Raw genomic sequence first — 27,445 nt, 5'->3', positions numbered from 1 at the left:
TCAAAAGCGTGGCATATTAACATAATGACATTACAACAAACTGACAAATTATATATTCAACTTTGATTAGAATTTTATACAGAAAATTAATCTTATTACAGAATACATTTTGTGGTCTCCAGTCACGTATTCAGATGTTCATATAAACCACTTGGGCACAACTGAAGAGGTGGCAAAGGCACTCAAAACACTGAATAGCAGCAAAAGGCTAGGGCTGGACGGTTTCCCAGCAGAGCTCTACAAAGAACAGAAAGACATGTTATTTATTCTCAGAAACAGCCAGGCACTGAGGAACAATTGGATAAATCTGAAGCAAAGAACAATTTTATTCATTGTGATTCTCAAAGCATGGTAAATTCCAGAGAACCGTACTACTTATCTGTGTTCATTAATAAATGTTGATTGTGTGGTTTGGGTAGAAGTACTGGTTAGCCAGTATGTTACATAAAGTTATTTGTGTGGTGGGCTAAACAACAAATACTGTATGGGAGGAGTATGTGTGACAGCCCTTTTGGCTTGTCTGCAGAACTCAGAATCTGTGCACCAAATTCAGACTTGATTTAAGGAGGTGCATGCCAGTGATTTCTGTAGAGTTATGCAGGGTTTCAATGGGGTGCTGTGTTCAGTTACCTGGTACTGAAAAGGAAATACGGGTGGTCCTTTAAAGGCAGAAGATTCTGAATAATAAAATACTCCAATTATTAGACCTAATCTAAATAATAACCACGCATTCAGTTTCTAAGTGGTAGGCTGAATTGAAGCAATGCAGTGGAAATTCAGTATTTTGTATACTTCTACTTGAATTTGATGAGACTATTATACTTCACTATAATGTCCAATATTCTCAGATATTTGTATGGACTAAAGGAACTCTGATGGATCTCTCATATCACAAACAGACCTAATCAAAATTATATCCATATTTTCAATGTAAGCTGCCTATTGGAAGAAAACAGTAAAAGCTATAAGGAAAGAGTGCTTACTATGGAGCCGTCTTCTGAGGAATGTGAGCCCTGTTTAAAAAAACAAGGGAAACAGTTATTTCTCCCCACATGTAAAATGGTTTTTAATTTATGGTATGAGGGTTTGACTCTCTATTCTGAGAAAGTGGATTGAAACTGCTGTAATCTCAAAGACAAAGTTGCATGGACATAAAATGGGACAAAATGGAGCAGTAGATCAGGCTCACCTACTTTATCTAAAAATCCTTGCTAAATGGAATGAAAGAACATTTATTTTGTTTCCTTTCATTCAGCTGCCTTACATTACACACAGGCCTGGTGTTCATAATTCAACAAGGATGTTGAAAAACTTTGGGAGGGTTCAAAGAAGATGCATGAGACTGGGTAAAAGATTATAGAAAACATGCCTTATAGTGAAAGACTTGAGGAGCTCAATATCTGTTGAGTTTATCAAAAGAAGATAAGGTTAGGGATGACTTGATTACAATCTAAGTATCTACACGAAGAACAGAAATTTCATAACTGAGGGATCTTCAGTCTAGCAAACAAAAATATAAAAAAAAGTATAATGTATTTAAAAAAAACTTCTGTGATTACAGGTCTGTGAGGAAAAGCAACCTAAAATTTATTTGTGATGGCCCTCTGCACTGGTGTGAATTCCACCATTACATGAGCCAACTACTGTGAGCTATGTAGTCTTAATACAGGACAAAAGTCTGCTACAGTAAGATTACAAATCCAAGTATTTTCAAAATGGCAGCCACTATTTTTTTTCTGCAAGGAGACCAAACTATTTCATTCTGGTTAATGAAAACGGGAAGTTGTTGTTGAATGACTCTAAATTTTCTGTCAGATGTGATTCCTTATATGGGATTACTATAGTGTCATTATGGTTTGAAACTGAAGGAAGTCTTCATTGAAATATCCCATGTCACAACTAAAGGTGCCATTCAAACAAACAACCATGCCTCAGAGTATCGTCTCATGAGTTTGCTGCAGCCTCTGCACTGAAGGCACTTAGACTGATACCAAGAATATAAAGTTCTAACCACAATTCTATTATTTACATGAAAAGATGGTGCCTACAGACTGAACATGCAGACCTGGAGTGTGCCTGCATTATAAACGAGACCCTCTGGTGATTATGCATGACTAGTTTGAGACAGAACTATATTACACTACACATGTGTTGATTTATTGAGTGGCAGAATAGATTAAAACTGTAATGGGTCCCCACTGTGATGTGCAGCATTTGTGCTACTACTCCATTGCAGAGCACGAACATCCAGTATTCTAATGTATTTTTTATCCAGAGTAAAGTAATTCTTGAACATATTTCTCACATCAGAACTGATAGATATTGTTTGGATTAGGTCTATGTTTTCACTTTACTGAAAGAAAGTGGTAAATACTATGGGGAAAACAAGACTTACATCTCCACCAGACTGCTTTCCTCCTGAAGGTAAACCCTGTAAAAAGGTACAAACCGGTTATTTTAGTGTAAAGGAGTGTCTTTAACTACAGTTCAGTTTGAGGAACAGATATTTGTACTTTCCTGCTTAATGGAATGAAAACAAAAAACAGGAGAGTGAAAATATTGTGTTTCCTTTCATTCCACAACCCTACCTTAGAACAACACACTAAAGTAGAGTGAGAAACCTAAAGTAGTCTTACCTGGCCATTGGAAGTGTTGTTGAATGAGATAAATGCTCCACCCTTTAAAGAAACCAGAACTGAGTCAATTTCTTGTGAAGAGACTTGATTAAGTGCCATACTTCATTCAGGGTATTAAAAAAAAAAAAAAGAGAGAGAGAGAAGACCCCTGTCTGTGCTTAACTGCTTAGTGAAGTGTAGAGTAAGCAGAAAATGTACAGTCTCTTTCATATTACTTCACTCCAGCAATTTACACTATGCAGTCTTTACGTGAAGGTTCTTTGAACATTTAAATTCAGGGGATGTTGATCCGTTTACATCACAACAGGAGGAGAAATGATTGTTTTTCTGATGAAAGTAGCCAAAATGAAAGACAGCTCATGTCCTGCGATGGAGTAAGTATAATGATTAGAGAGGCTTTTATCAGCTGTGGAAGTATGAAGGATGGAGATTCTAAGGAAGATGAGATAACTCATGTAGGAGTTTAGATCTGATCGGAAGGTGACATTCCAAATCAGTTAATCAAATAACTTCAATCTCTATGTAACCATGTTCACTGTACACCACAAGTGGAAGTAATTTCTGAAACCTGAATGTTCATTCACTAGGAAGCTCTTTGGAAGGAGATTTTAAATTCAGTAGAGAATGTGTTATTACCTGGACATTGGCACTACTGCTGTTTGTGCTAGAGGACTCATTCTGTAAAGAAAACAAAAATGTGAGAACTATATTGTTCTCTGTGAGAACAATTATACTACCATAATTTTACTGGAAGATTTCCCCCAAAATGTCATACTATACGGGCTAGAGGCCAGTTTTGCACTCGTTTGCCAATAGTGCGTATTGGGTTCTCCACGCATATGCACACAACATTCTATCTAGAATGCACTTGCAGCAGGATGTGCTCTGTCTCCACTGGATGGATCTGCCTCAGAGCTCTTCAGGTCATTAACAATATTTATTCTGTTCTGAGGGTTCATCACATAAAAGAGACTCTGAATACTACTCTCTTGGCATATATCACCTTGGGTCTTTTATCCTGAAAAACTACTACTTGCCAGGAGACATCTTATGGAAACTGGTGAATACGGTCCAGTGACCTTGTATCCCTGTCTTTAGTCACTGATTTAGGTGACAGCTAGGGTGTGGAATATTCACAGCTCTGAACAACATAAGTTTTGCCAGCATATGTGGTAGTGTAGACATAGCCTTAGCATATGTCTACCCTTAAAACTGCTAGCATTACAACAGCTTTACTCAGACAAAATTCTGGGGGAAAAACAAAACAAAACAGGTGTTGCTTTACCTGTCCATTGTAACTGCTTCTACTTAGAGCACGAGATGTATCCTGTGGAAAGACAATGAAATGAGCTAGTAATGCAAGAAAATTTTGACATGTACACTCAGGCACAATGCCTCATTTTGGGCTATATTTTTATTTGTTCCGATATCCGGAGACCTTTTGGCCTATAAATTAAACGGTACAATACATAATTATAATATAAAGGCTTATTTGTACATAATTCCCAGGTCCACACCTCCCATGTTTGTCGAGCGCAACAACTGTACAGCGCTCCTGAGCACTGCTTGGATGAAATAATTCTACTGCAGTTTAAATGTCCACTAATTTCAGTATGTCCAATTCTGCAAGATGCATGGAAACCGAGGGTGTCCTGAAGCCTACAGCAAGACCTTACAAGATCAGGCCTTCTCCTAAACCTAACTCTCTGTACAGTAAAATTACTCTTCAAATATTATAAATCACGTGTTCATTTTCTTAGAGGCATACTAGAGCAAATACCCTAAATACGAGGAAGAAAGTGTGCTTACCCGGGAAACAATAACCTTGTTGCCTGCACAGTTGGATGAACTCTGTGGAAAAAAAACAGAAGACAGTTATTGTCTTGTAGAAGTAACGAGATGGTCCATTCACCTATACAAAGACAAAATTCCCTGGGACAGATTCTGCCTAGATTTACCCTGGCTTCCACTAGGTGAAAGCCCAGGAGCAGAGCCCTGATAGGGTAAATGCAGCCAGAGGAGAACTATTTTTTTTAAAAAATGGCATATATGTAAATTTAAATGAATGCTAATTCTGGGTGACACAAGAGCTCAAGGTGCTCATGTGCTGTGTGCATTTGGAGGGTGAGTTCTCAGGGAAGTATTCAGTCAGAGTACCTGGGTTTGAGTACTATATGAGTACTAAAAATTGAAGTAGTCTATATTTTGAACAACTATGCAGCAGCATTAAAAGCTGATCAATATAATTTCAAATAGCTTCAATCTTTATATAAATGATCAAATGAATGGTAAAAAACCCATATACCACACTATTGGCCCAGATTTTTTATGTTAAAGCATTCAGTTAGTAGGAACCACCTCAGCACAAGACCTTCAATGCTGTGGAGAAAGAAAGAGCTTACCTGACCACTAACCTCATATATAGAGAGGTGACACCAGGTGGCCTGCCCCATAGCACCCACTCCTGACCTAGTATGGTGCTGCGGGCAATCCGTGCCTCAGTTTCCCTTTCCCCAGGACATGTTAAGAACTCCACAAGTTCAAAACTGTGTAAGGCAAAATTCCCTTGCTGGGATTTTATTTTACTAGATAAAAATAAACTTGAAATAAAGTCTCACTCCTTGGCTGTAGGGCTACATAGCCCTACTGCTTGGAGCCTACAGTCTCAGAGAGTTCCTGTCCCATAAGGTAGTGTCTCTCTGTGAGCATCTCCCTACAGCTTGGCCCTGATAGCCGTTTATCCAACTCAGCTTCTTATTATTCAATTATATGCCTAGGTAGGCTCCTTCCCATTGAAATTAACTTTTTGAGAGGATTCTGTGGCCACGCTTCCCATGAAGGGGCCAGCACCTTATGACAAGGAGTCAACCTGGAAAGACATCAATTGTTTATGTGTTAAAGAACTTATTTAAACAGAATAAAGTTACATAAATTTGCCTCCTCTTGTGCAACGAAAAGATAGGAGATTGCGTACCATGGGCCTGGTTCTTTATTGCCTTGTATCTTGGCTAGTCGTTTATATTGCTGTAAAATAGATTCCAAATTAATCTGGAATCCTACCATTCTGATCTGTTACCATTGTACATTCTTTGAACAATGTGCAACACAGAGGACCAGGCACAATTTTGTCTCCTGTTATTCACTCATCTCAGGCTACTGAAAGGCTTCCTAGAGTTGCAGGGAGGTCTCATTGAAAATGACAGTAAAATGGACACTGGTACATTTTGAGCCAAAATTCTTTACTGGCATAAATTGGCGTAACTTCACTAAAAGCTTTTTAATGAGGGTTTCATTTGACCATGGTTAAATAAATGTTAAAGATCACATAATACAAGTGTTGTCACATATATAATAGTTTAGAAATTCCAATATTATTTCAAATATTTTCATGAGTTTTTATTTGGGATTTAGAGACATTCCCTTTGGTGTTTTCAATGAAAACACTGCAGCACTGTGCTAGTGCCTGAGGAAAAAAGTGGTTGTGTCTAGAGACAGAAGTGACCCTGGCTAGTAGTTTTCACAGCTGAATGAAAGGTGAAAATTAGGAGAACGTATGCAGAATGATGAGTAAATTAGTGCTCATGTACTAAGATGCAAGTTGGGACAAAAACTTAGACACTGGAGAAAAAAGTACTCACCTGATCACAATTACGGTTACTGCTGCCTGAATTACTTTGTGAACCCTGTAAAGACACCTGAAATCAGTTATTTCCTCATAAAATGGATTGCTTAAATACAATGGACTAGTTCTTGGAGCCTGTAGTTTGGAAATTAAGGTCACACAAATAGAAAGCTTTGGTAGTATAAAGAGTCCCTAAAGTCTAAGGTTTGTGATAAGGAGTAAAATAAGACCTTAAGAAGCAAAATGAAGAGCCATTTACCTGGCTACTGCCATTGCTCTGTGAGGACGATGATCCAGTCTTTAAAGTAAACCAAAAATAAATTATTTCTTAGTAAAGGGGATGGGTTCACTATGATTTTATTAAGGAAAAGAACCCTATTGATATTTATTTAGGGGAAGGATGGATTAAGGAATGGTGAATACTGCAGACGATGATTATGTGACTTAAATGTAAACTGAAAAAAGTAACAAGGTAAATACCGGGGAGCAATAAACATCCTTTTTTAAATGCCCCACACTGCACTCAGATGCCCAATTTTGAACAGTCTCCACAGAAAGTATCATTTTTCAGTAAAAAGTCCGTTTAAGAGAATGGTATTAAAAAAATGGAGCACTCCATTCCCTTCTATTGCATTAATATAGTGAATGGCCATGAGTTTGTCACATGGGAACTCGGAAGCTTCAAGGAAGTTAATTTTAATGAATGGTCTAAAGTGAAGGTTCCAAGACGGTCAACATTCATCCATGAGGAGGAACTCTGATCTACAACAGTAATGTCAGTTTTGGCATTTCAAGGAGACAATGGCTCATACCTGGGTCAGACAGCAAGATGGCTTTTCTAACTATAGGGAAATACAAAATGTATAACAAAGAATGGGTGAAATCCTGGCCCCACTGAGGTCAATGGAAGTTTTGCCATTGACTTCATTGAGCCCAGGATTTTATGTTCTTACATTATACTTTGGTTACTGGCAGAGAAACTGACTTTATAGCTCATTACAACAATTTGTAACCTAACTCTCCATTGTTCTAGGACTGCAGAGGTGTTAACTGCCCACTTCATCTTATCCTTAACAGTCTGTTCCACCTTGTATTTAGCTGTGACACTGTTTACCTTCTCTAAAGAAGAGCTCTGTGAAGCTCAAGTTTCTTCCACCAACAGAAATTTGTCCAGTAAAACATATTACATCAGCCACCTTGTCTCTCTAGTAGCAAATAATATAATTCAACCTCTAATTTTCTATATAACTTCATCCTTCAACAAAAATTCCCACCCAACAGCTAATGGATACAGTGCAAATTATAGTGAAGTGTTCCAGTACCAAGAGGCATGCTGGAATAAATTTCCATGTGGTAAGTGGAGCTTAAAAGGGTGCAGCACAGGTCACTCGGAGTGGCGAGTGCAAGGAAGTAGACCTGCACAGATAGTTCCTGCTGGGGGACAGAAGTCCTATGCTACCTGGAACAAACCTCAATAGGGAGCTGCAGGCCAGCTCCAGAGAGAAAGCAGAACGCCTGCCCACGGGAGAAGGAGTTGAGCTCCTGGACACCTCTCAGTTGAAGGCATGTTGTGAATTAACAGCTGGGCCCACACTGGGCCTCCAAGGAGACTGAATGTGGTAGGAAGTGATCCAGGGAACAGGGATGGTGATACTCTTGCCCAGGCTGCATGCCTGAACTGACAGTCCCAGGGCCCCAGGTTGGAATCTGGAGGAGCGAGAGAGCCTGGGTTCCCCTAATGCTGACCACAGACATGAGCCACAAGGGGAACTGTGGACTAGTGCTTGCCCCACTCAGGGCACAACCCACGCCCAATACGGGGCCCTGGAATTCTGTCTTTGCTAATGTTCTATTCTCTGGTCACTTGTCTTTCAGTTCTCTGGTGCTGAGGAGCTGCTTCTTCACCAGCACCCAGCACAGTGAGGGTCCCTCTCTTCTTGTGCTTAACATGAGTTCCAAAATATAAAAATACTAGTGGGTATGGCTTTAGTGTAGTCATGATGCCAGGAGCCAGGGACCAGAGACTTAGCTAAGTTTGGGTCCAGTAGAGGGGGCCAAACTCACTGCCTCAAAGGGGCAACATTGGTGTTGGGAAATCACTGTGAAAGGATCCTCCACCTACTTCCTTCCCCACACCTCCTCTTACAGGTGGGACAGGGGGATGATCTGTTTCAGGGCCAGCTCTATTATTTTTGCTGCCCCAAGCAAAGAAGCCCAAACAAACAAAAAAACCAAAAACAACTACAAAAAAAACACCACCACACACAAGCTCGGACTGTGCTGCCCAAAAATTGATGGAATGCCGCCCCTTAGCATGTTCCACCCCAGGCACATGCTTCCTCTGCTGGTACCTGGAGCCGGCCCTGATCTGGATCTACAATTTAATTAAGTGAAAAAGAAACTGCCAAGTAAGTTAGGTGTTCTTCAAATTTTGCCCTAAATCATTTAGGCACTTTAGTGACAAGTCAAATTCTCTAAAGTTATGTAGGGGTGTGTGCGCTTTTTTTAAAAACTAAATCTAATGAGGTTTGTACATACTTTTCGGAGAAATTGTTTGCAGCAGTGTTCCACCGTTTGAGAACAAGAAATTAAATTTATGACACATTTCATTACTAGAACCAGTTTAAGGCTAACCTTAAAAACAATGGAGAAAGTTTACTCACCTGGTGGCAGGGATTGCTGTTGTATGAAGTACCCTGTGTAAAAAGACACCCAAATCATTCATTTCCTTGCAAACAACTTATCTTTCCTCCTGAAGCTTCTAGTCTCAACCCGTCTTTTTCACTATTAACTCCACTATATTCTTTTACCTAGTTTCACTATCACTACTTTGATCTCATATTTGACTCTCTTTTTCTTGTCACGTAGCCAGGTTCTCACTATTCAATACAGTGTTACTGAACCTGAGCTCATTTCAGGTGTGCACACGGGGAAATGAAATTCTAATGAACGGTTGTCTTTGACCAGGAAACTACTAATTCAACTCTCATTCTTGAGGACTCAGCCTGAGAGAGTATTTGTGATTGTAGTTGTGTTAAATGAAGCAACATTTAGGTGAGAAATAGTCACACATCTGTACTTGTTTGTGATTTTAGAGGAGTAGAGAATCCGAATTCAGGTACTTATGAACTATATGGTTAATGATTAGTCTCAAAATGGATGGGTCATTAACTGTACCTATTATTTATATACTAGTGTCTAACTGAGGCCATTCCTGTTCAGTACAATAGCCAAGGTTCCATCTCTCCGGTTCTCTGCACTGTATAATTTCAGGCACAACAATGGAAATAAAAAGCTCCTACTTCAGTTAATGGGCACAATCCAATTTATAACAAAATGTTTTAATACTAATAACAAATTGAGACAAATCTCCACATATAGAGGAGGAAAGGGACTTACCTCTCCACAACCTGTACTGATACCGGAGACAGACAATCCACCCTGCTGGGAAAAAAAAATCCCAACAATTTATTTTCATTGTAGAAATGATGCTTCAAGCAGATAAATATACAGGATTCTGTTTTGAAGGAGAGAAGCACCAGAGGATAGTGAGTTCTCCAACTTACCTCCCTTTATCTTGCCATCCTACACTATGGAAAGATTTACCTTTCAAAATGAAAGTGGAGAAGGTACTTATACATTTAGGGCCTGATCCAATGTCCACTTAAATCCATGGAAAGTCTCATTGACTGCAGTGGGGTTTGGACCTGGGATAAAATTTTCAGAAGCACTTGAGTGACTTAGGAAACTAACTCCTATTTTCAAAAGAGACTCAGGTCACTTTAGGAGCTTAAGTCTCATTGAAAGTCAAACGGGATTTAGGCTTTTAAGTGTCTAAATAATTCTTGAAAATGTGAGTCAGGGTCCTAAGTCACTCAGATGACTGAAAATTCTACCCCTGGCCCTTGGTTGTGAAAACACTGAAAACAGATGTTACTCTTCTGCAATGGCAGCTTTTGTATAGAGGGCACTGGGGACACTGCCCCAACAAAGTATGCAAGTCCACACATATAGAATGTATGTGAGAAAGAGCACACGCATGTGACTAAATACGAATCGCAAACACAGCAAATCTATAGCAGCCCGCTACAAATTTGCAGTGTTTGTCATTTGTATTTAGTAACAAGGGGTTCTCCAACACCACCACTCCTCAGGCACATGTGTAGTTAAGGTCTAACCAAAGGTGAAGCCAACACTGATTTTCAGTGGGGTTTAGGGTACTGGATTCACTTCCCAAGCCACAACCTGCAGTGACTATAGAGTGTCACTAGAGTGTTCATATCTTACTGACCCACGTTAAACCCTGCTGAGGGCCTAAAACGTACCTAGTACTGAATGGATATAGTATCCTTTCAACCAGGACTATGCTAATATGCTCTAGGTACCCTTTAGAGCAGTGATTCTCAACCAATGGTCCTTGGGCCGCAGCTGCAGCCCATGTGACATCCTCAGGACGATAATATATATACATACTACCTATATACATATATGGAATGTGGATGCAGCCCACAACACACAGAGAGCTGCAAAGTGGCCCACAATGGTAAATAGATTGAGAACCACTGATCTAGAGTGTGCCAGCAGGGCCAACATGGAGAAGTTAGCTTGCAACAGTTTTAGAGCACTCTACAGTTAACTCCCCTCCAGTCCACATATACACTTCAGGGACCAGCTTCATATGCCCTGGTGCAGACTCCAGGGGCCAGGTAGGTTATTCACAGGACCAGACTTTGTTTTCCCCCCCTGCTCTGCACCATTTGCTCCAAAGCTCAGCTATCACTGCTCTTCTGGTGAAAATGCATTACTAGATCTTTCAATGCCGTTCAACAGGAAGAAACAAGAAGCCAAGAAAGTCATGTTTGACAGAGACAAATAACATCAAATTCTTTGATGATATAAATTGTCATAGCGTTATTGATTTCAATAGCATGGTGCCTATTTACCTCAGCAGAGAATTTTGCCCATAGATTTTGACATAATTTCAGGGCACTAGTGAAGAAGAGTGCAGTGATCTGCCTATGTTGTGACGGTTCTAGTTTGGACCAGTTGCAAACAGCATTTCTGCATTTCTGTATCCCCTACCATCAGCCCTCTCTCTATATTAACCTAGAGTAATTTAACCCCGCAACAACAAATTCTACCAAAACTGAAAGGACATAATCCAAACAGTAGGGAAGCGATTGATTACTCAGAAGATAATTAAGAGCGAGGAGAAAAGATTGCTTACTTTGCTGCCCTGTGAGATTACTTGGCTGCTCTGTGAGAAAGTGGACTGATCCTGCGAAGGAAGCAGAAGCCATTTATTTCATTTGCAAAAAAAAAGAAAAGAAAAAAAAGAAGAAGCATATTTGAATACTATACTATTTGTGCAAGGGATGTCTGTTGGTATTTTCCTACTTGTGAAAGGAAAGGAACAGGTGGAGAACATTGTATTAGTGACCTTTGACTCCACTCCACTGATTTAATATGGGACCTGCAGAAGTTAAAGTGATGTTATGTTGTGTTTTGAGCACACAGAAACCGTTTTGATTTTCAGATGGAAGAGTGTGGTTCATTTAAATTGTATTCATGTGACTATATGGAGTCTGTGTAGTTAAGTGCACCTGAGCCTTTAATGAGGTATGAGAGATCCATGATCCCATCAATGGAATGACCATCCTTTAGATTTTGGTCTGAGCTAGTAAGTTTTCTTATGAGTGCTCAACTACTGCAAGCAACATTCAGGGGAAAAAAATGAGAGAAAAATAAATATGCTTTACCTGGCTTTGTGAGGGGGACTGATTTCTCTAAAGAAGCCAGTTATTTTTTTGTGAAAGGATAAACCACATGATTGCATCCGTACAACATTTAAGAAAGAATCTAACTATGAAATGATTCTTGGCATTTGAATAACACAGAGGACATGACTAGAATTGCAAAAGGGTTGGAAACTATATGATAGCTTCCCTAAGCAACAGTGACCCTAATGCAAATAGGTGTGTTTTTTTTAAAATGTGCTTGTCTGAAAATAATTTGGGAAAAACTGGGAGAGGCTAAAAAGTTGAAAGAGAAAGAAACAGAGGAAGTGGAAACTGTTTCAGAATTATTCAATAATAAACAAAGTTAGGACAGGAGTTAAAAGAGGACAGTCTGAATAAGCAGAGAAGTGAAAAATGGTTCCTTGGTTTTTAAATTAATTGTATGAACCTCAGCAACTTGAATACATATGTAAGTTAAGATTAAATTAACATTAATGTTAGACAGAAACAAGAAACCGTGGAGGTTCTAGCTGTTATTGATCTGTATATATGGAGTTCTGAGAGGAACAAATAACCATAAAGGGATTTATCCACTGCATGGATACATCTGTTAACTGTCAGTAATTACTCAGCATCCTTCTGCTCTTGTTTAAGAGCAACACAAATAATTGCAGTCAACCCAATGACTTTGGACCATTTGTATTGGCTCACCACAAAGGCGCATGGTTTGCTAGACTATTCATAGAAGTAAATTTGATTGCTGTAGTTATATAAATTCCCCCCCCCTCCTTCTTTACAGCTCTCACACCACCAATGGTACCAATATACTAAATCTGTCTTTTAAGATTTTGGCTGCTTAGAAGTTTGCCATGCTTAAAAGCAAAACAAAACAAAACAAAAAAACACCCCCCCCCCCACAGAATGGATATAAAAGTACATACTTGGCCTTTGGTATTGCTGTTCTGTGAGAGAGAAGATTGACTCTGTAAAGAAACCATCAGTAATTAATCAGTAATTTTGTTGTGAAAAGGCTTGATTAAATGCCATAACTGTCTCAGGAAAAGATACCCATCTGTACTTATCTGGATGGCGGAAGGAATATACAGAGAATGGTACAAGCTTTGTCTCTGTTCCATTAGGCTACAGTATGGAAAGTTGAGAGTATACTTCTACGAAAGGGTCATATCTGGTGAAATAACACCATTTACTGAATGATAATCATATCTCCTCCAGAGAAAATATACTGAGTGGCTTTGAATCTATACAGAGGCATAGAAGAGGCAAATTCTAATGAACATTGATGTGCCCAAGTGTGTGTACATTCAATGATCATTCTTTAGGTGTCAATCTGAGCTAATAGCATCTCCTAGGAAAGTCAGACAAATGTATATACACAGGTTATTTAACTACAGAGCAATCTGAAGTGTTTTGCCAGAATATTAACCTGATGAGAGTTTTCCTTGAGTTAACAGCTGTTGGATAAGCCCCTATTTTACTTTTCACCATTGACAGGCAGCAGCGACAATACATTCTGTCTCATAAAGCTTCCCACACTTCTCCAGTGCAGTGGGTGAGGTGCAAACTGCTACACTCCTATAAAGGGGTACATCATACACTTGTCCCACCATGGGGAGGGCAGAGTCATGGTTAACTTATGCTCCTTCCTATCTGCTCTTTCAAGGTACAGTGCTCCCCTTTGTGAAGGGGCAGCAATTCTGGTCATTCTTTTTGCGGTAATCCTTCAAAACACTCTCTCTGCCCCTCCCCCCACTGCATGACTGTGTAACGACCATCCAGAATCTAGCCCTGCATCTCTGGTTAACATGAGAGGCACATCAGGACAAATCTTTAAACACAGTGGTAAGATTGTGCTTACCAGTTTACAGATAATTATGTTGTAGGAGGATGAACTCTGTAAAGAAACCCAACAGTTACTTCCGTGATGCAGGGTTGTTTGAATACAACCACCATTTAAGAAAAGAAAACGATTTGCATTTATCTACACAGTTAGGAGAGAGCCTGCAGAGAGTTGCCTACTCCTTATTTTGCTCCTACTGATCACCACCAGACACCAAAAGCAAAAATACCCTGGATAATTATGGGCCAAATTAGTGAATTATACATTGGTCTATATGAAGGGCATTGCCAAGCCATACCAATCTAGAAGAAATTGCCAGGGGGAATGTGTCACAACCAGAGCGCTTTGACACTGCCTGGTGTTTAGAGAGGGGAAAGAAGGTATGGTCCCAACTTGTACTCCTCTCTCCAGGCCCACTTTGGGTAGTTTGTAGCCCTGAGGGCTCTAGGAGGCACAATTTCAGTACAAATCCCAAAATCTCCCTATGCTGGTCTAGCTCTGCAAAATGTCCTATATAAATTGCAGTGTACACCTAAGTACTAAGGCCAATATTTTCAAATCTGTTTGGATAGGCCTCCAAATCCATATTATAGACATCTAAATAAAACTGATGACTTTCAGAGGTGATGAGCATCTTTAGCTACCACTCATGTCTATAGGAGAGTTGGGTGCTCAGCACCTCTGGAAAAATCAGGCCACTTTTCTGTAGGTGCCTTACTTTGGATAAAAATTTGAAATCTGTGTGCCTAGAGGACTTCGGGGCAGATTTTTTAAAGGCAAAAATAAGAGTAAGGTGTCCACTGACTTTCAATAAGAGATGGGAGTCTAACTATTCCATGCTCCTTTGAAAATTTCCCCCTTGGTATATATGGTTTCCACATAGAAAGTTTCCTGCCCTGAAGTCACTCCTCAGGGGATGTATCCTATGTTTGGATAACAGTCTTCTCCCTAATGGGCCAACTACCCCCATCTCCATTTTTTTTTTAAACAGTGAGAAAATTCTGGTCTTTCGAGCACCCCAATTCAGTCTTGCAATGCAATGTAAACACACATATTAGAGTTATACTGTGGAGAAATGCCTTACTGACCTGGGTAAGGAAAATATAAATAAATATGAACATAGAGTAGGAAATTAATTTTTAAACAATTTGTGTCTCAGCAGTTTTACAGCCCGGTTTATTTGTATTTTTCTTCTATTTAATTGAAACTTTAAAAAACAAATTAAAAATGTCAGTGTAATAAATAATAATAATTGAACAACCTTTCAACTTGGTAATAAATCATATAATGGCTAGTAAACTCCACCTCTGGCCAAGGAGTTGTTTTCCTTCTATACACCTTGATTTTCAGCCTCAGAGTTTACTCAACCCAGGATATTGTTATTACCTCACAAAAAAGGAAGAACCCTGTACTTATCATTTAAGTAGCCACCATCATCCTCTAGATTTCTCTATTACTTTATCCATAGTAATGCTACCTTTCAACAAAAGCTGCCACACAACAATTAATGGAAGTAGTAAATAAATGTTTTGTTGCGAATTGGAGTAAGAGGCGAGTTAGGTAAAAACACAAGTACAGCGGGAGGAAGTAGGGAAGGGAAGAATACTCACTTGATCGCAAGGATTGACTATCTGTCCACCCTGGGAAACCTAAAATAGAATTAAACAATGGATAAAAGATTAGGGAAGCAGTTTCAAAATTCTACTGTTCCTGCTCAAGTCAATGGCAAAGTTCTTAATGTGTTGCTTACAGAAATATTGCTGCTGCCATAGAAACAGTGTCCACTCTACAAAATGCCCAGAAGCCAATTTCCTTTTGATGAGAAACTGTTCATATAGTATATTGTTTCAAGAAAAGAAACCATACTATACTTATGATATGAAAAACTAGATGAGGTTCAGTTTTCCCTCCTGTTATTCCACCACTCTTTACCTAGTGCCAGTTATATATTCAGAGAAAATGTCATTTTATAGAATAAGTTCTGTTTGATTTTATAGTATTTCCAAGGGGTCCAAATGATCCTGTTCACCAAACACCGATTTGTCTTAATACAGATTTGCCACGGCCTAATGCAAAATGAAAACATTTAATTATAGATTTTTTTTAAAAAAAGGAAAAAAGCCATGGTATACAACCTTAAAATAAAAATCATGTGCAATTATGAGACAAATCTTCATTTTACAACATAATGTTATTTAAAACCATTTAAAAAACCAAATAATCCCTTCTAGTGACCATTTATAGAGCCAAATAAGACAAAAAAACCCCAAACCAAACAAACAACGAAACAATACAAAAAACCCATGAAGGGATCTCTCTCCATACTGGGCTGGCAAATGTATTAAAATATCCTTCAAGTAACTGTTTTTTGCCACGAAAGTTATAAACACATTGGGCCAGATTCTCAGCTTGTGTAAACTGGTGTAGCTATTTCAGTGAAACTGACAATCTGGCCCATGGCCTTACTGATTATAACAGGGAAGAAGAGTAGAGGGCAGGTGACTGTTTGCCTTGTAGGTAAGATTACATATAATCCAGAAGCCATTTATCTCCGTATAGGATATAAAAGTATGATGTAATCCTTTAATAAAAGTAATGGGCATAATCTAATTGCTAATTAATTAATTGCTCAGTTACAAAGAGACATGATGACACAAACTATAAATACAGAAGGGAAAATCCTCATTTGAGTATGGACTTTCATCTCATATGAGGAAGAACTCTGTAGAGAAATCAAACTAGTCATTACCATGTAAAAGAGCTTGTAAACTTTCAGGTTACAATTTTGACTTGTAACCTGCAAAATCTTTTTAATACTGAATAAAATGGAGGACCAGAATCCTCAGCTGGTACAAATCAATCTATCTTCATGGACTCCTGTGGAGCTTTGCAGGTTACACTACCTTGTGATCTGGCATTGGAAGATGTGCAGGCCTAGATGCTTAAGGTCACGTAGATATTGAGAGCACTAAAGAATCAAAGGTTTCCATATTGTATTGTTACTAAAAATAATGGATTAGTCTTGAGTCACTAATTTATAGCATCTTTGACTTGCTGAGACCACTGTCAGATAATCTTAAACATCCCCTAGCTCTCTGTTCATAATTTGTCCATTTTCAATGAAGGTTCCCATTCAGCTAATCCACTGGAGCTGAATAAGCATTCAGTTCACTTAGAGACATGCTGGGATGAAACTCTAAACACAATCAGGAAAGCGTGCTTACTTGTGAATGGATAATGCGGCTGCCATATCCAGAATTGACCAGGATCTGTAAAGAAACCAGGGGCTATTGAATTGAAATTGTTTAAATGAAATATACTTTCAGGAAAAGAATGCTTTGTACTTCTAGTTCTGGGGTAGATCTTCAGATGCGGCTGATATATGCTTTGCATATATGCTCAGGAAGCAAGCTGGCAGGTCCCTAGCATAACTTAGGATATGTCTACACTAAGAGCTGGAAGCGTGATTCCCAGCTCATGCAGACACTTTCACACTAGCTCTCATTGAGCTACTGTGCTAAAAATAGAAGCATAGCCATGGTAGCACAGGCAGTGGCACAGGCTAGTGATACTGAGTATGTACCTCACAGGCTTCAGGTGGGGTTGTACTTGGCACAGCTAGCCTGTGTTGCCACATGATGAGAGCTAGCACAAGTATGTCTACGTGAGCTGGGACTCACACCTAGCTCACAGTGTAGACATAGCCTTAGAGTGCCTGCTACTACAGCCCTTTGTGGCCGACAGTGCCACAGTGCTCAGCTTGTTGGTGCTTGGGGGAGTGGGGGAGGTTGGAGCCTTGTTGCAATGTGAATAGGGATAGAGCTGCCCTTGAACGAACTGTTACTCTGTGTCACCTTTATGTGGTCCAGGATAGGTTGGGGACGAGCCTTTATCTCCCTCACCCTCTCTGCCTGGGCCTTATATGGATGCATAGTATCTGTCCTTTGATCATTTTATCTAGGGTAATGAAAATTTTCAGGTGAAGCTCCATTCCACCTCCTAACAGCAATTCACCCAGAATTCTATGCCACTCCCATACAGCTCGGTCCCACTGGTTCTGCAGGAATCATGGACATCCTTCCATATGGGAGAAACCAGACATAGGACTTGGACTCATAATAGCATGACATTATAAATACAGAAGAAAAACAAACAAAAAAAGTGCTTACCGATGGGTAAGTTTCACGCTGTAAAAGAAACCAGAAACCTGATTATTTTGTCTAAGGGTTTAAGATAGGGTTCTTTTTCTGAAGCAGTATTCTATTGCCTGGATGAAGTGAAAGACCAAAGGCAAGTGCACAGCCTATTTTGTCTCTCTTCATTGCACCATCTACACTATGGAAAGGTTTACCATGTCTGATGGTTCTCTGAAAATTAAAGCAGTGTGTATACTTCTCCATTCGGTTTTGAGTACACAGTAGATATTATGACACTTTTTGTCCCCTAGTGAAAGAATTCTGTTAATTTGAATGGCAACTAAAATGATAGTAGTCTATGTCTTCCTATAGAATACAAAGAATCTGATCCAAAGCCTGGGAGTCTGTTGGAGTCTCTTTGTACCTGAGGGTATGGCTACACTTTTAGCTGTACAGCGCTGGGAGTTACAGCTGTCTTTGTACAGCTGTGTAGGGAAAGCGCTGCAGTGTGGCCACACTGACAGCTACCAGCGCTGCAGTGTGGCCACATTTGCAGCATTTGCAGCGCTGTTGGGAGTGGTTGAACAGGCATTCTGGGATACCTCTGAATACTCTGGAGGCCAATTACAGCGTTTTTGGTGGCCACACTGGCGGAGCAGTGCTGCATCACCAGCACTGCAATCGTTATACCCCTGGCAGAGCAGGAGTACAGCCAGCGCTGCAGCTAGGGAGATGCAGCGCTGTATGTGCCTTGCAAGTGTGGACAGTGAGTAAGTTGCAGCATCGTAAACCCACCACCAGTGCTGCACCTCTCCAGTGTAGCCATAGCCTTAGATTATTGTGGGTGCGGAGGTGTGGGGGGAGAATTCTGATGCACGGTGATGTGTCCATAGCCCCATACCTTTAACAACCATCATTTGTGAGATATGTGCAGCTTTTCAGTCAGCTGCCTACACCAAGAATAAAGGAATCTGAAGGATTTAGTACTAAGGAAGGTTATTAGAGGCAAATGGAAAAAAGGTTTTTTTGCCACATTTCGTTCTGAAACAAGCCCTGAATATTTCATCCACTTTTAGGCAGAAATTATTTTAGTCTGAAAGAAAGATTTCAAAGTGAATGGGTACAGTAGAACTACAACAGCTGGAAACTAAAGACTGAAGTAAGTTTACAGAAGAAAGTTGCAATAGAAACAGGAAGACGAAGTGGCCTTGTTTGAGATAGATATAATGGATAGTGAGTTCTGGGATCAGCAGTGAATCAGACCACTATACAATTACAGAACGTAATCATGTTCTTGTGAGTCAATAACAACATTCTTGTAGCCTGACTGAGAAGATTTCATTTCTGTATAACATCAAATCATTGCCGTGATCTCTTAGATCTGGATGTAACTTTTAGTTATTTAGTCAGCCTCTTTCTCTATGCACAATTGCATCAGTAATATAATCCCGCTCAACAACAGCTTCCACCCAACAACCAGACTGCTGTATCTACCTGAGTGCTAACCATGTGGTTATTCAGAAGCACTTAGATTCATAACTCTAAGAGTAGTGGAGAAAGGATGCTTACCACAGGTGGGTAGGGTTTGCTGTCGGGATAGGACACTGGCTGTAATGAAACCAGAAACAAGTTATTTTCTCATAATGGAGGTTTATTTAAAATGCAGTATTGTTTCATGAAAAGAAACCTCTCTGCACTTAGAAGTCTGATGGAATGATAATGAATAGCACCTACACAATATAGCGTTTTATATATCTGAAACCATGTTACAAAAAGTAGTATTATCCCCATTGTATAGATGGATGAACTGAAGCACCAAGAGTTAAGTGACTTGCCCAAGGCCAACAGTGAGTCACTAAGAAGCAAGTGGCAGCCCCCAGCAGTGAGTCTCACAACTCGGGCCTACAGACTCAGGCTGGAGGAGCTTGTGCTACAGTGCTAAAAATAGTTGTGTAGATGTTCAGGCTTGGGCTGGAGCTTGGAATCTGAAGCCTAGGGTGGAGGACGGGCTTCAGAACCTGAACTCCAGCCCTAGTTGCAAGGTCTACATAGCTGTTCTTAGTGTCATAGCATGAGCCCCACAAAACTGAATCTATAGACCCGGACTTGGAGACTTGCTGAAGCAGGCTGCTGCTGCTCTGCAGTGTAGACATATCCTCACATATCCACTGGTCCTTTGGATGGAAGGCCAAAAGAGGATGCATACTCCATTTTGTGTCCTTTCATTCACTTCTATTCTGTGGGAAGGTTTAATATGGAGATCCTTTGAAAATTAAAGTAAACTCAATAGTAATATATTGTTTTGATCATAATGTTATTTTTCTGATGAAAAGTTTGTTTTGACTGAATTAAAAAAGGAAACTAGCCCGTATCCACGAGTGGAGTAATTACTGTGACAAGAAGTGATTTTAATCACATATACAAGGGAATTCTGATGAGAGGGAGGACTAAGTAGTTTGATTTTAAAAATAGGTAATTTAAAAAAACCTGACAGTACTATTTTAATGCTGGAATAAATAGAAAATTGAAGTGACCATAGTTATGGTGATTTTGATGGAGAGGTCTGAGCAGTCACAAATCTGTGTGTAGGGATTTGCCTACTATGGGTTTATCGATCATTTCCATACAACAGTGAGTCAGTCCCTCTACAACATCCTTGTACTCCAATTATTTGTCTGAGACTATTCAGTTTCAATATTATGGGCCAAATTAATCTCTGGTACCAATTCCACTGTCTTTACACCAGGGATGAATTTAGATCCACCTCATCCTAAAATTCCCTTTGTAACAATAACTATAGTGCCTTCCATCCTAGGATGTCTTATAAAGCTGTCTATGCATTTTTTTTTTACTACACTACTTTATCCAAAGTACAGTCACCATAATATAACTAATGAGCCTAATGCATGTGACAGCTAGTAAGCCAAGTATTCAGTTACTGAGAGATAATACGGGAAACAGCTTTGGGCCAGCATCTCAGCTAGTGTAAACTAGTATAGTTTCATTCAAGTTAAAGGTGCTACACCGATTTACACCTGCAGAGAACATGGCCCTTTAAATTCAACAGAGAATGAGTGCTTACCTTTTGAATGCCACTGTCTGAGGAGACAGACTATGAAGAATACAGAAACAAATTATTTACTTAGAAAAGAGTTTGCCAAATTCAATTCAGTATCTATCAGACAGGAGACAGTAATAGCTCTAAGATCTTTTTGGATTGCCAAAAAATGAAACATTCGAAAGAAAGTATTCTTGTGTGAGGCATTTAATTAATAACATAGGCAACAGATTAATGGGAGCACAAGAGGGAAAAGAGTAACCCAATTGTCGCCATTGTTTCTAGCACAATACCCACTTATTTCTGCCAGGTTCATACACAACAAATTTCTGTTGAAAAGAAAGTTTCAAATAGTTGAAGTAACAGATCTAGGTGGAATGTTAGATAGAGTTCAATGATTTGAAATGGAAGATAAGTCATACATTGACAGTAGAAAGTTAGACCTTGATTCCCTTAATCAGAGGTAGAAACATCAGGAGAACATAGAAGACTGTAGGAACAGAGCCAGCTGGAAGTAATAGAATTCTCCATATGAACAGAAATGTTTTTATGAAGTTTAAAACAATTTCCAGGAACCTCCCACAACACTGACCCACACATACACTTCCCATATGGCAGAAGCAGAGGAAACTCCTATGTGCAAGCTTTGCTTTTTGTTTTGAGTATCCACCAGATAAAAACTTTCCGGTGAAAATATTTTGTTTGTTTCCAATAGTAATCAAAGATAGAAAATATCTGCTGTCCACTTGCAGAAAAAAAATGACTAACTCAGGGTCAGTTTAACCAGGAAGAAGGAAACTAACAAGGTGGAGCTATGTAATGCCCCATAAATACAGCATTCATCCGCTGAAATCATTTGGGCTAGTAATATTACCTAATAATTTCAAGACATCCTTCTCCAAGGTCCTCCCATGGATTTTCCCACAGTAGGGCAACATTTGACCCTACATGTTTAATTACTGAGTTGCACAGCAAGTTTAAACTCTAAATACAGTAGAGAATGTGTTCCTACCTGGCCATAGGAAATGCCGGTGTTAACTGGGACAGCACCCTGTAAATAAATCACGGACTAGTTATTTCTTTGTAAAACGGTGTGTTCCAATAAAATACCATTTTTGGAAATAAAACCTATATGGAATTCTTTGTTTGGTGGCGTGGAGGACTAGGGGAAGGTGCAAATATTAAGCTAAATTCTGATTTCAGTTACATCTGAATAAATTCAGAGTAACTCCTCTGACTTCAGATAAACTACTTAGAAACCTTGATGTAAATTCAGAGATCAGACACTTCCAACATTCAACTACATTACATCATATGTAAGTTTAATGGATGGTGTTCTTTTGAAATTAAAGTTGACACTCATATGTTTAGGTCAGAATCCAGCATAGCATTTAAATACAAGCCTAACTTTAAGCACAGCATGGCAGTAGTCCCATTGTAAACAGTGCTTTGCTAGATCAGGGCCTTAGTTTTCAGTAGACATCAGAGAAAGTGCCACCTTTCTGGTGAAAATATTTTGCTTGTTTCTATGGTATTCAAAATAGAAATAGAAAATGTCATTTCAATATAATTATAAGAAAAAAGGGAAGCTGATAGTACATAAATTCTGTAGATTAATACAAAAATCAAAAAAAGTGTTGCTAAAAGAATCAACTGATATTATGGGACATGTTTTTCAGCCATGCAAAGGGAACTCCACCAAGAAAAGAAGGACTAAATTGACCAGTGAGTGTGATATACTATACAATATGGGGTGGATGACAATATTTAAAAAAGAGGAATCCTAAAAGCGGACAGTATTTGACTAAGAATAATACAAAGAGCATCATCTCAGATGCAGGTAGGGAGTAATTATGCAGAATATGGAACTGGGGATAGAAACTAACAGTTATGGTTGCCTTTCTTGTTTTAGAGATACGGATGTTGACATATCAGACCACTAACAAATCAATGTAATGGTTATTGACAATTAGCATATCCTTTTGAGTCAGTAACCCTACAACATGTTTGTGCTTGGTTAGCTGAGACTATTTTGTTTCAGGATAATGCTAACTAACCTCAGACATCTTCTAGCTCCTGCCTCATCTTTATCCAGAGTAATCCAACTCTGCAACACGACTGTAATGGAGCTAATATAGTCTGCAACAAACTGTTGAGTTATTGAGTAGCAGTTTGGGAGAAAACATCAAATACAGAGGCAAACAAATACTTACATCTCTACAGCCATATCTGTTGTATATGCCATCAGTGCCCTGTAAAGGAAACAGAAAGCACTTATTTTGTTATTGTTGTAATTACTAGAGGAAAGTAAGCACAAGTACACAGAACCTCAACTTTGGCTGGTCCTTAAGTCTGGCAGATGCAAAAGATCCTGATGCCTCCCTCAAGTTCTGCACTGTACCTCCACAAAAGGGCTAGGCACATTCTGGCCCTAAATTAATTAATATATGCTGATATTAACGAAATGTTTGACAGATGTTGCAAATAGATTTAATAGAAAAATAATTTAAATTTGCTTTTAAAAAGCACCCACATTATGTTTGCAGCCTGCCACTGTCTCCTGGTATGGTTTTTTTGAGGGACTTCTGCTTCTTCTGACTGGCCCTCCTTAATTTGCTCTCAGTCAGGGCAGTTCTTGGACCTAGCAGTCTGTTTCAGTCTCTTGGCTGTGTTTGTGGAGGGAGCCTGGTGCAGGTTGCCCCTTTGCTGTCCCAGGCCTTTCTGCCTCCTCTTCTTTCTCTGTACTCTCTCCCTCTATAGCAGGCCTTGTTTCCTTGTAGCTGGGCATGCCTGCCTCTCCGATTGCTTGCTTGTAAACAGGAGAGACTCTCCTCTCCCTTCTGTTTACGCTCAGTATGGGGTTTATAGACCCCATTACACAGCCCAAAATTGTAGTATTTTCCTGGTGCATGTAAAACAGAAAGCTTAAACTGAATAGAAATAAAAGTTAAATATTTATTGTGGAGTTACAGCTGCTGAATTCTGAGGCCAGCAGCAAAATCAGAATGCACAGACAGGCATAGTCTATGAATGTTATGAGTCTACGAACTGGGCAGCATCCTTGCTTTCCGATTAGCTGAGTCTGTTCTACCTGAGTACATTGTCAAAATCATCTCTTGGTTTTTCTACATTACTTTTAGTAAAAAACAAAAGCTCCTACATTAACACTAATGTAACTGATAGCTAAGGATGTAGTTAAAATAGTCACACTGGGACAAAATTCAGCGAAGATGAGAAAAGTGCTTACTGGGACACATCCACCCCGGTTGCCTCCTGGAGAAATGACTCCAACCTGAAAGAAAGAAGATGCTAGTTATTTCCATGCTTTATGAAACACGAGGAAAGAAAGCTGCAATTTTCAGCAAAAAAGTCTGTATTGCCATTCAGCCGTATGTGGAGACCGGGGATACGTATGGGTGGATGTTATTATACCGTTTGAGTCAGTAACTGTGGCATACACATATGATGTGATTGCCTGGAACAATTCCATTTCAGTAGGATAACCTCAGCCATCCTTAGTTTCCATACAATTTTATCCTTAGGCATGTAGCCCTTCATCAAACCCCTCATAACAGAAGTGGGGAACCAATTCTCCACCTGGGAAGTTACTAAAAGTGGCATTGTGGGGATACCCTCTACAAACTAGAGAAAGAGGGCTGACTTGGGAATAGCTGTTGCTGTCGTGTGAAACGTGGATAAATTATAAATAAATTGGAAATAGACTCATAGACTCATAGACTTTAAGGTCAGAAGGGACCAATATGATCATCTAGTCTGACCTCCTGCATAAAGCAGGCCACAGAATCTCACCCATCCACTTCTATAACAAAGTCCTAACCTATGTCTGAGTTATTGAAGTCTTCAAATTGTGGTTTGAAGACCTCAAATGCTTGGTGAGAATCCCACCAGCAAGGACCCATGCCCCCCCCATGTCTCAATTCCATGCGCAGTTAAGTGCACCGAAATTGGGAGAATCGGGGGGGGAATTTAGGAGCGGAAAAAAAAAAAAATAAAACAAAACAAAACCTCCAGGGGCCTCATGCCAATTGCCCCTGGTGTAAACATCTTCGCGACGCCCCAAATATGGACGATCACTAAACCTGAGCATGTGGCAAGGACCCACCAGCCTCAGAAAGAATTACCTGTACAGTTAACTTCAGATCCCACCAGCTCGAATCATCCCATCACACGACCATGGATGGGCAACTTACCTGCTATATAATCAAAGATCAGAATTGCCGAAAAATAAAGCTTATCCCATCATACCACCCTTCCATAAAACTTCTCAAGCTTAGTGCCTATAAAGCCAGTATGTCCCTTTTTACCACCCCATTTAACTCTCCTTGGAAGGCTGTTCCAGAACTTCACTCCTCTAATGGTTAGAAACCTTCGTCTAATTTCCTTGTAACAAAAGTACTCCCACGTTGAAGGGGTCATGTGCTGTGCACTAGAGATGGTGTTGCAAATATTATTGAATTAAGTGAATGTCAAGGACGTTAGGTCAGAAAGTTTTGTAACATTTTGTAAATGAACTAAAAGGAAAAAATGAAAATGGTTAGAAACAAAAGAGAAACTGCACATTCTATTTTTATTGTTCAAGTGGAATGAAAAAAAAAAGGTGACTATTAAAGGGGTGAAACAACAAGTTAGCTACGTGGAATAATTTCATTTTTTAATAATTCCAGATAGCATTAACACTACAAATAAGGAAACAAGGATCTATTTATTGTTTTGTTGACAGTATCAGCGTAATGCTTGGTTAATAAAGTAGAGGTGGCCATGTTTGTTGTGAGGATATGGATGGTGAGTTTTGAGTGAAGTAACAAGTTAACCTGCAAGGACTTAGATCCTGTATGACTGACTATTACCATGCATTTGAGGATCAGTAACTGTTTGGAATCCCTGATCTTATTGACAGAGTCATATTTTACCACAGTATTGAATAACATCAGTCAGTCTCTCTCTCTATAATTTTGGATACTCAAGTGTACTAAGATCTACCCTGGGGAAAAATTATAAGTAGAGGGGAGCTAGGGTACTTACCTGACCAATAGAATAGCTAGTCTGAGAGGAACCAGAGGAATAGCTAGTCTGAGAGGAACCAGAGGATCCACCCTGTGAACAAATCAGAAATAAATTATTAATTTTGCAAAGGACTAGTTCTATATAAACTGCTGCTTCAGGAAAAGAAAAGAACTACCTTGTGGAATGAAATACCACAGGGGACATTTTTTGGTCCTTTCATTCCACCAGCCTACACCATTAAAAAGTTTACTACAGAGAAACACAAACAAACCTAAATATACTTATTGGGCCAGATCTTCAGTGGGTTTATATTGGCATTATTCCATTTACTTACTAAATATGAGGTTTCAGCCTCATATTTAATGCCCAGCACTAGGAGTCAGTCTGAACTGGTAATTCTTTTAGGCAGTCCCAACTAAGTAATGTTCAGATGAAAAGTGATTGTACGCAGCCATTTAGTAATATGACTATACAACCATTGGAGCGTATGAAATGTACAGCATAGTTGCTGGAAGCAAGAAAGGCAAAACAAAAGATCTTCACTGAACTGTCACCTATTGTTTCTTAAACAAAACTAATATTTTATTCAGTTTCATATAGAAATTATTGTATACTGAAAGGAAGATTTCAGAATATGTGAGGTAAGTGATATTGGTGGAACTACAAAACCTGAAGGAATCATTATGGCTGGAAAGTGAAGATAAAGGAAACAAGCTGACAGCAGAAAATCTTGAGCTTATCTGACCTTAGAGAGAAACATCTGGAGGATATAGCAGGAATGACAGATATCTAGAAGTTTTGGCAGATTTTATACACCCAAAGGCAAATTGTCAAATGGAAAGAATAAACTGAGTTAGAGATACTACATGATATAGGTCAGTTTCTGTGATAACTTTGCCTATCACAAGTAGAAACATTCTTAGAAATTCTGATGAATGGGGAGTGATCATTTCTCTTTGCTGCAACCAGTTCAAATTTAAGAGAGAGAAACTCTAAGTAAGCAATTCTTGTCATTTGTGGATGGCAAGTAGTGAATCAGTGCTCTCTGGAGAAGGAATGTTTACCTGAATACATCCAGCACTAGTTGAGTAAGTTCCTCCTTTCTGTAAGAAAAGCAGAATCCAGTTACTTCTTCTTAAGGAGCTTGTATAAATACCATATTGTTTCAGGAAAATAAACACTCCTTCATGCTTGGTTTGAGTGAAGGACCAGAGGAGTTTGTTTTCATTCTATCAACCTAATTGGTCTGATATGAGAACTGATAGGGTATCTCTGAAAATAAAAACAAACTGAATACTGATGCACTCAGATTTGAGGAGAAACCACAGACAGTGTCAACTTTTTGTGAAAGTGTTTGAATAGCATTGTCCAT

The 27,445-nt window shown here is 39.3% G+C and overlaps 1 protein-coding gene across 1 annotated transcript; it reads right to left on the bottom strand.

Annotated features, from left to right (window-relative positions):
• LOC116839220 (uncharacterized) lies at positions 1 to 27,445 on the bottom strand. The gene is made up of 14 exons (XM_075068270.1): positions 27,371 to 27,445; positions 26,092 to 26,163; positions 21,073 to 21,102; positions 9,658 to 9,699; positions 8,922 to 8,954; positions 6,518 to 6,556; positions 6,275 to 6,319; positions 4,446 to 4,487; positions 3,922 to 3,963; positions 3,273 to 3,314; positions 2,637 to 2,678; positions 2,396 to 2,431; positions 984 to 1,013; positions 1 to 237 (listed from the first exon to the last, which is right to left on the bottom strand). Exons 1-14 carry the CDS (start codon positions 27,443 to 27,445, stop codon positions 139 to 141), a joined length of 669 nt encoding a protein of 222 aa, XP_074924371.1. The 3' UTR covers positions 1 to 138.

The sequence above is a fragment of the Chelonoidis abingdonii genome, chromosome 7, assembly GCF_003597395.2.
Source record: "Chelonoidis abingdonii isolate Lonesome George chromosome 7, CheloAbing_2.0, whole genome shotgun sequence".
Lineage (NCBI taxonomy): Eukaryota > Metazoa > Chordata > Testudines > Testudinidae > Chelonoidis > Chelonoidis abingdonii.
The sequence above is the reverse complement of the archived record's forward strand: the minus strand, read 5'-3'. Positions and strand labels throughout refer to the sequence as shown.

What these genes read in the sequence shown, in the direction of transcription:
- LOC116839220 (XM_075068270.1), bottom strand. Translation starts at nt 27,445, where the DNA reads ATGGACAATGCTATTCAAACACTTTCACAAAAAGTTGACACTGTCTGT. An exon ending in GAAGCAGTTACAATGGACAG is followed by an intron (nt 3,315 to 3,921) that starts GTAAAGCAACAC and finishes TTTTCTTTACAG; the next exon opens with AATGAGTCCTCTAGCACAAA. An exon ending in GCAGTAGTGCCAATGTCCAG is followed by an intron (nt 2,679 to 3,272) that starts GTAATAACACAT and finishes GTTTCTTTAAAG; the next exon opens with GGTGGAGCATTTATCTCATT.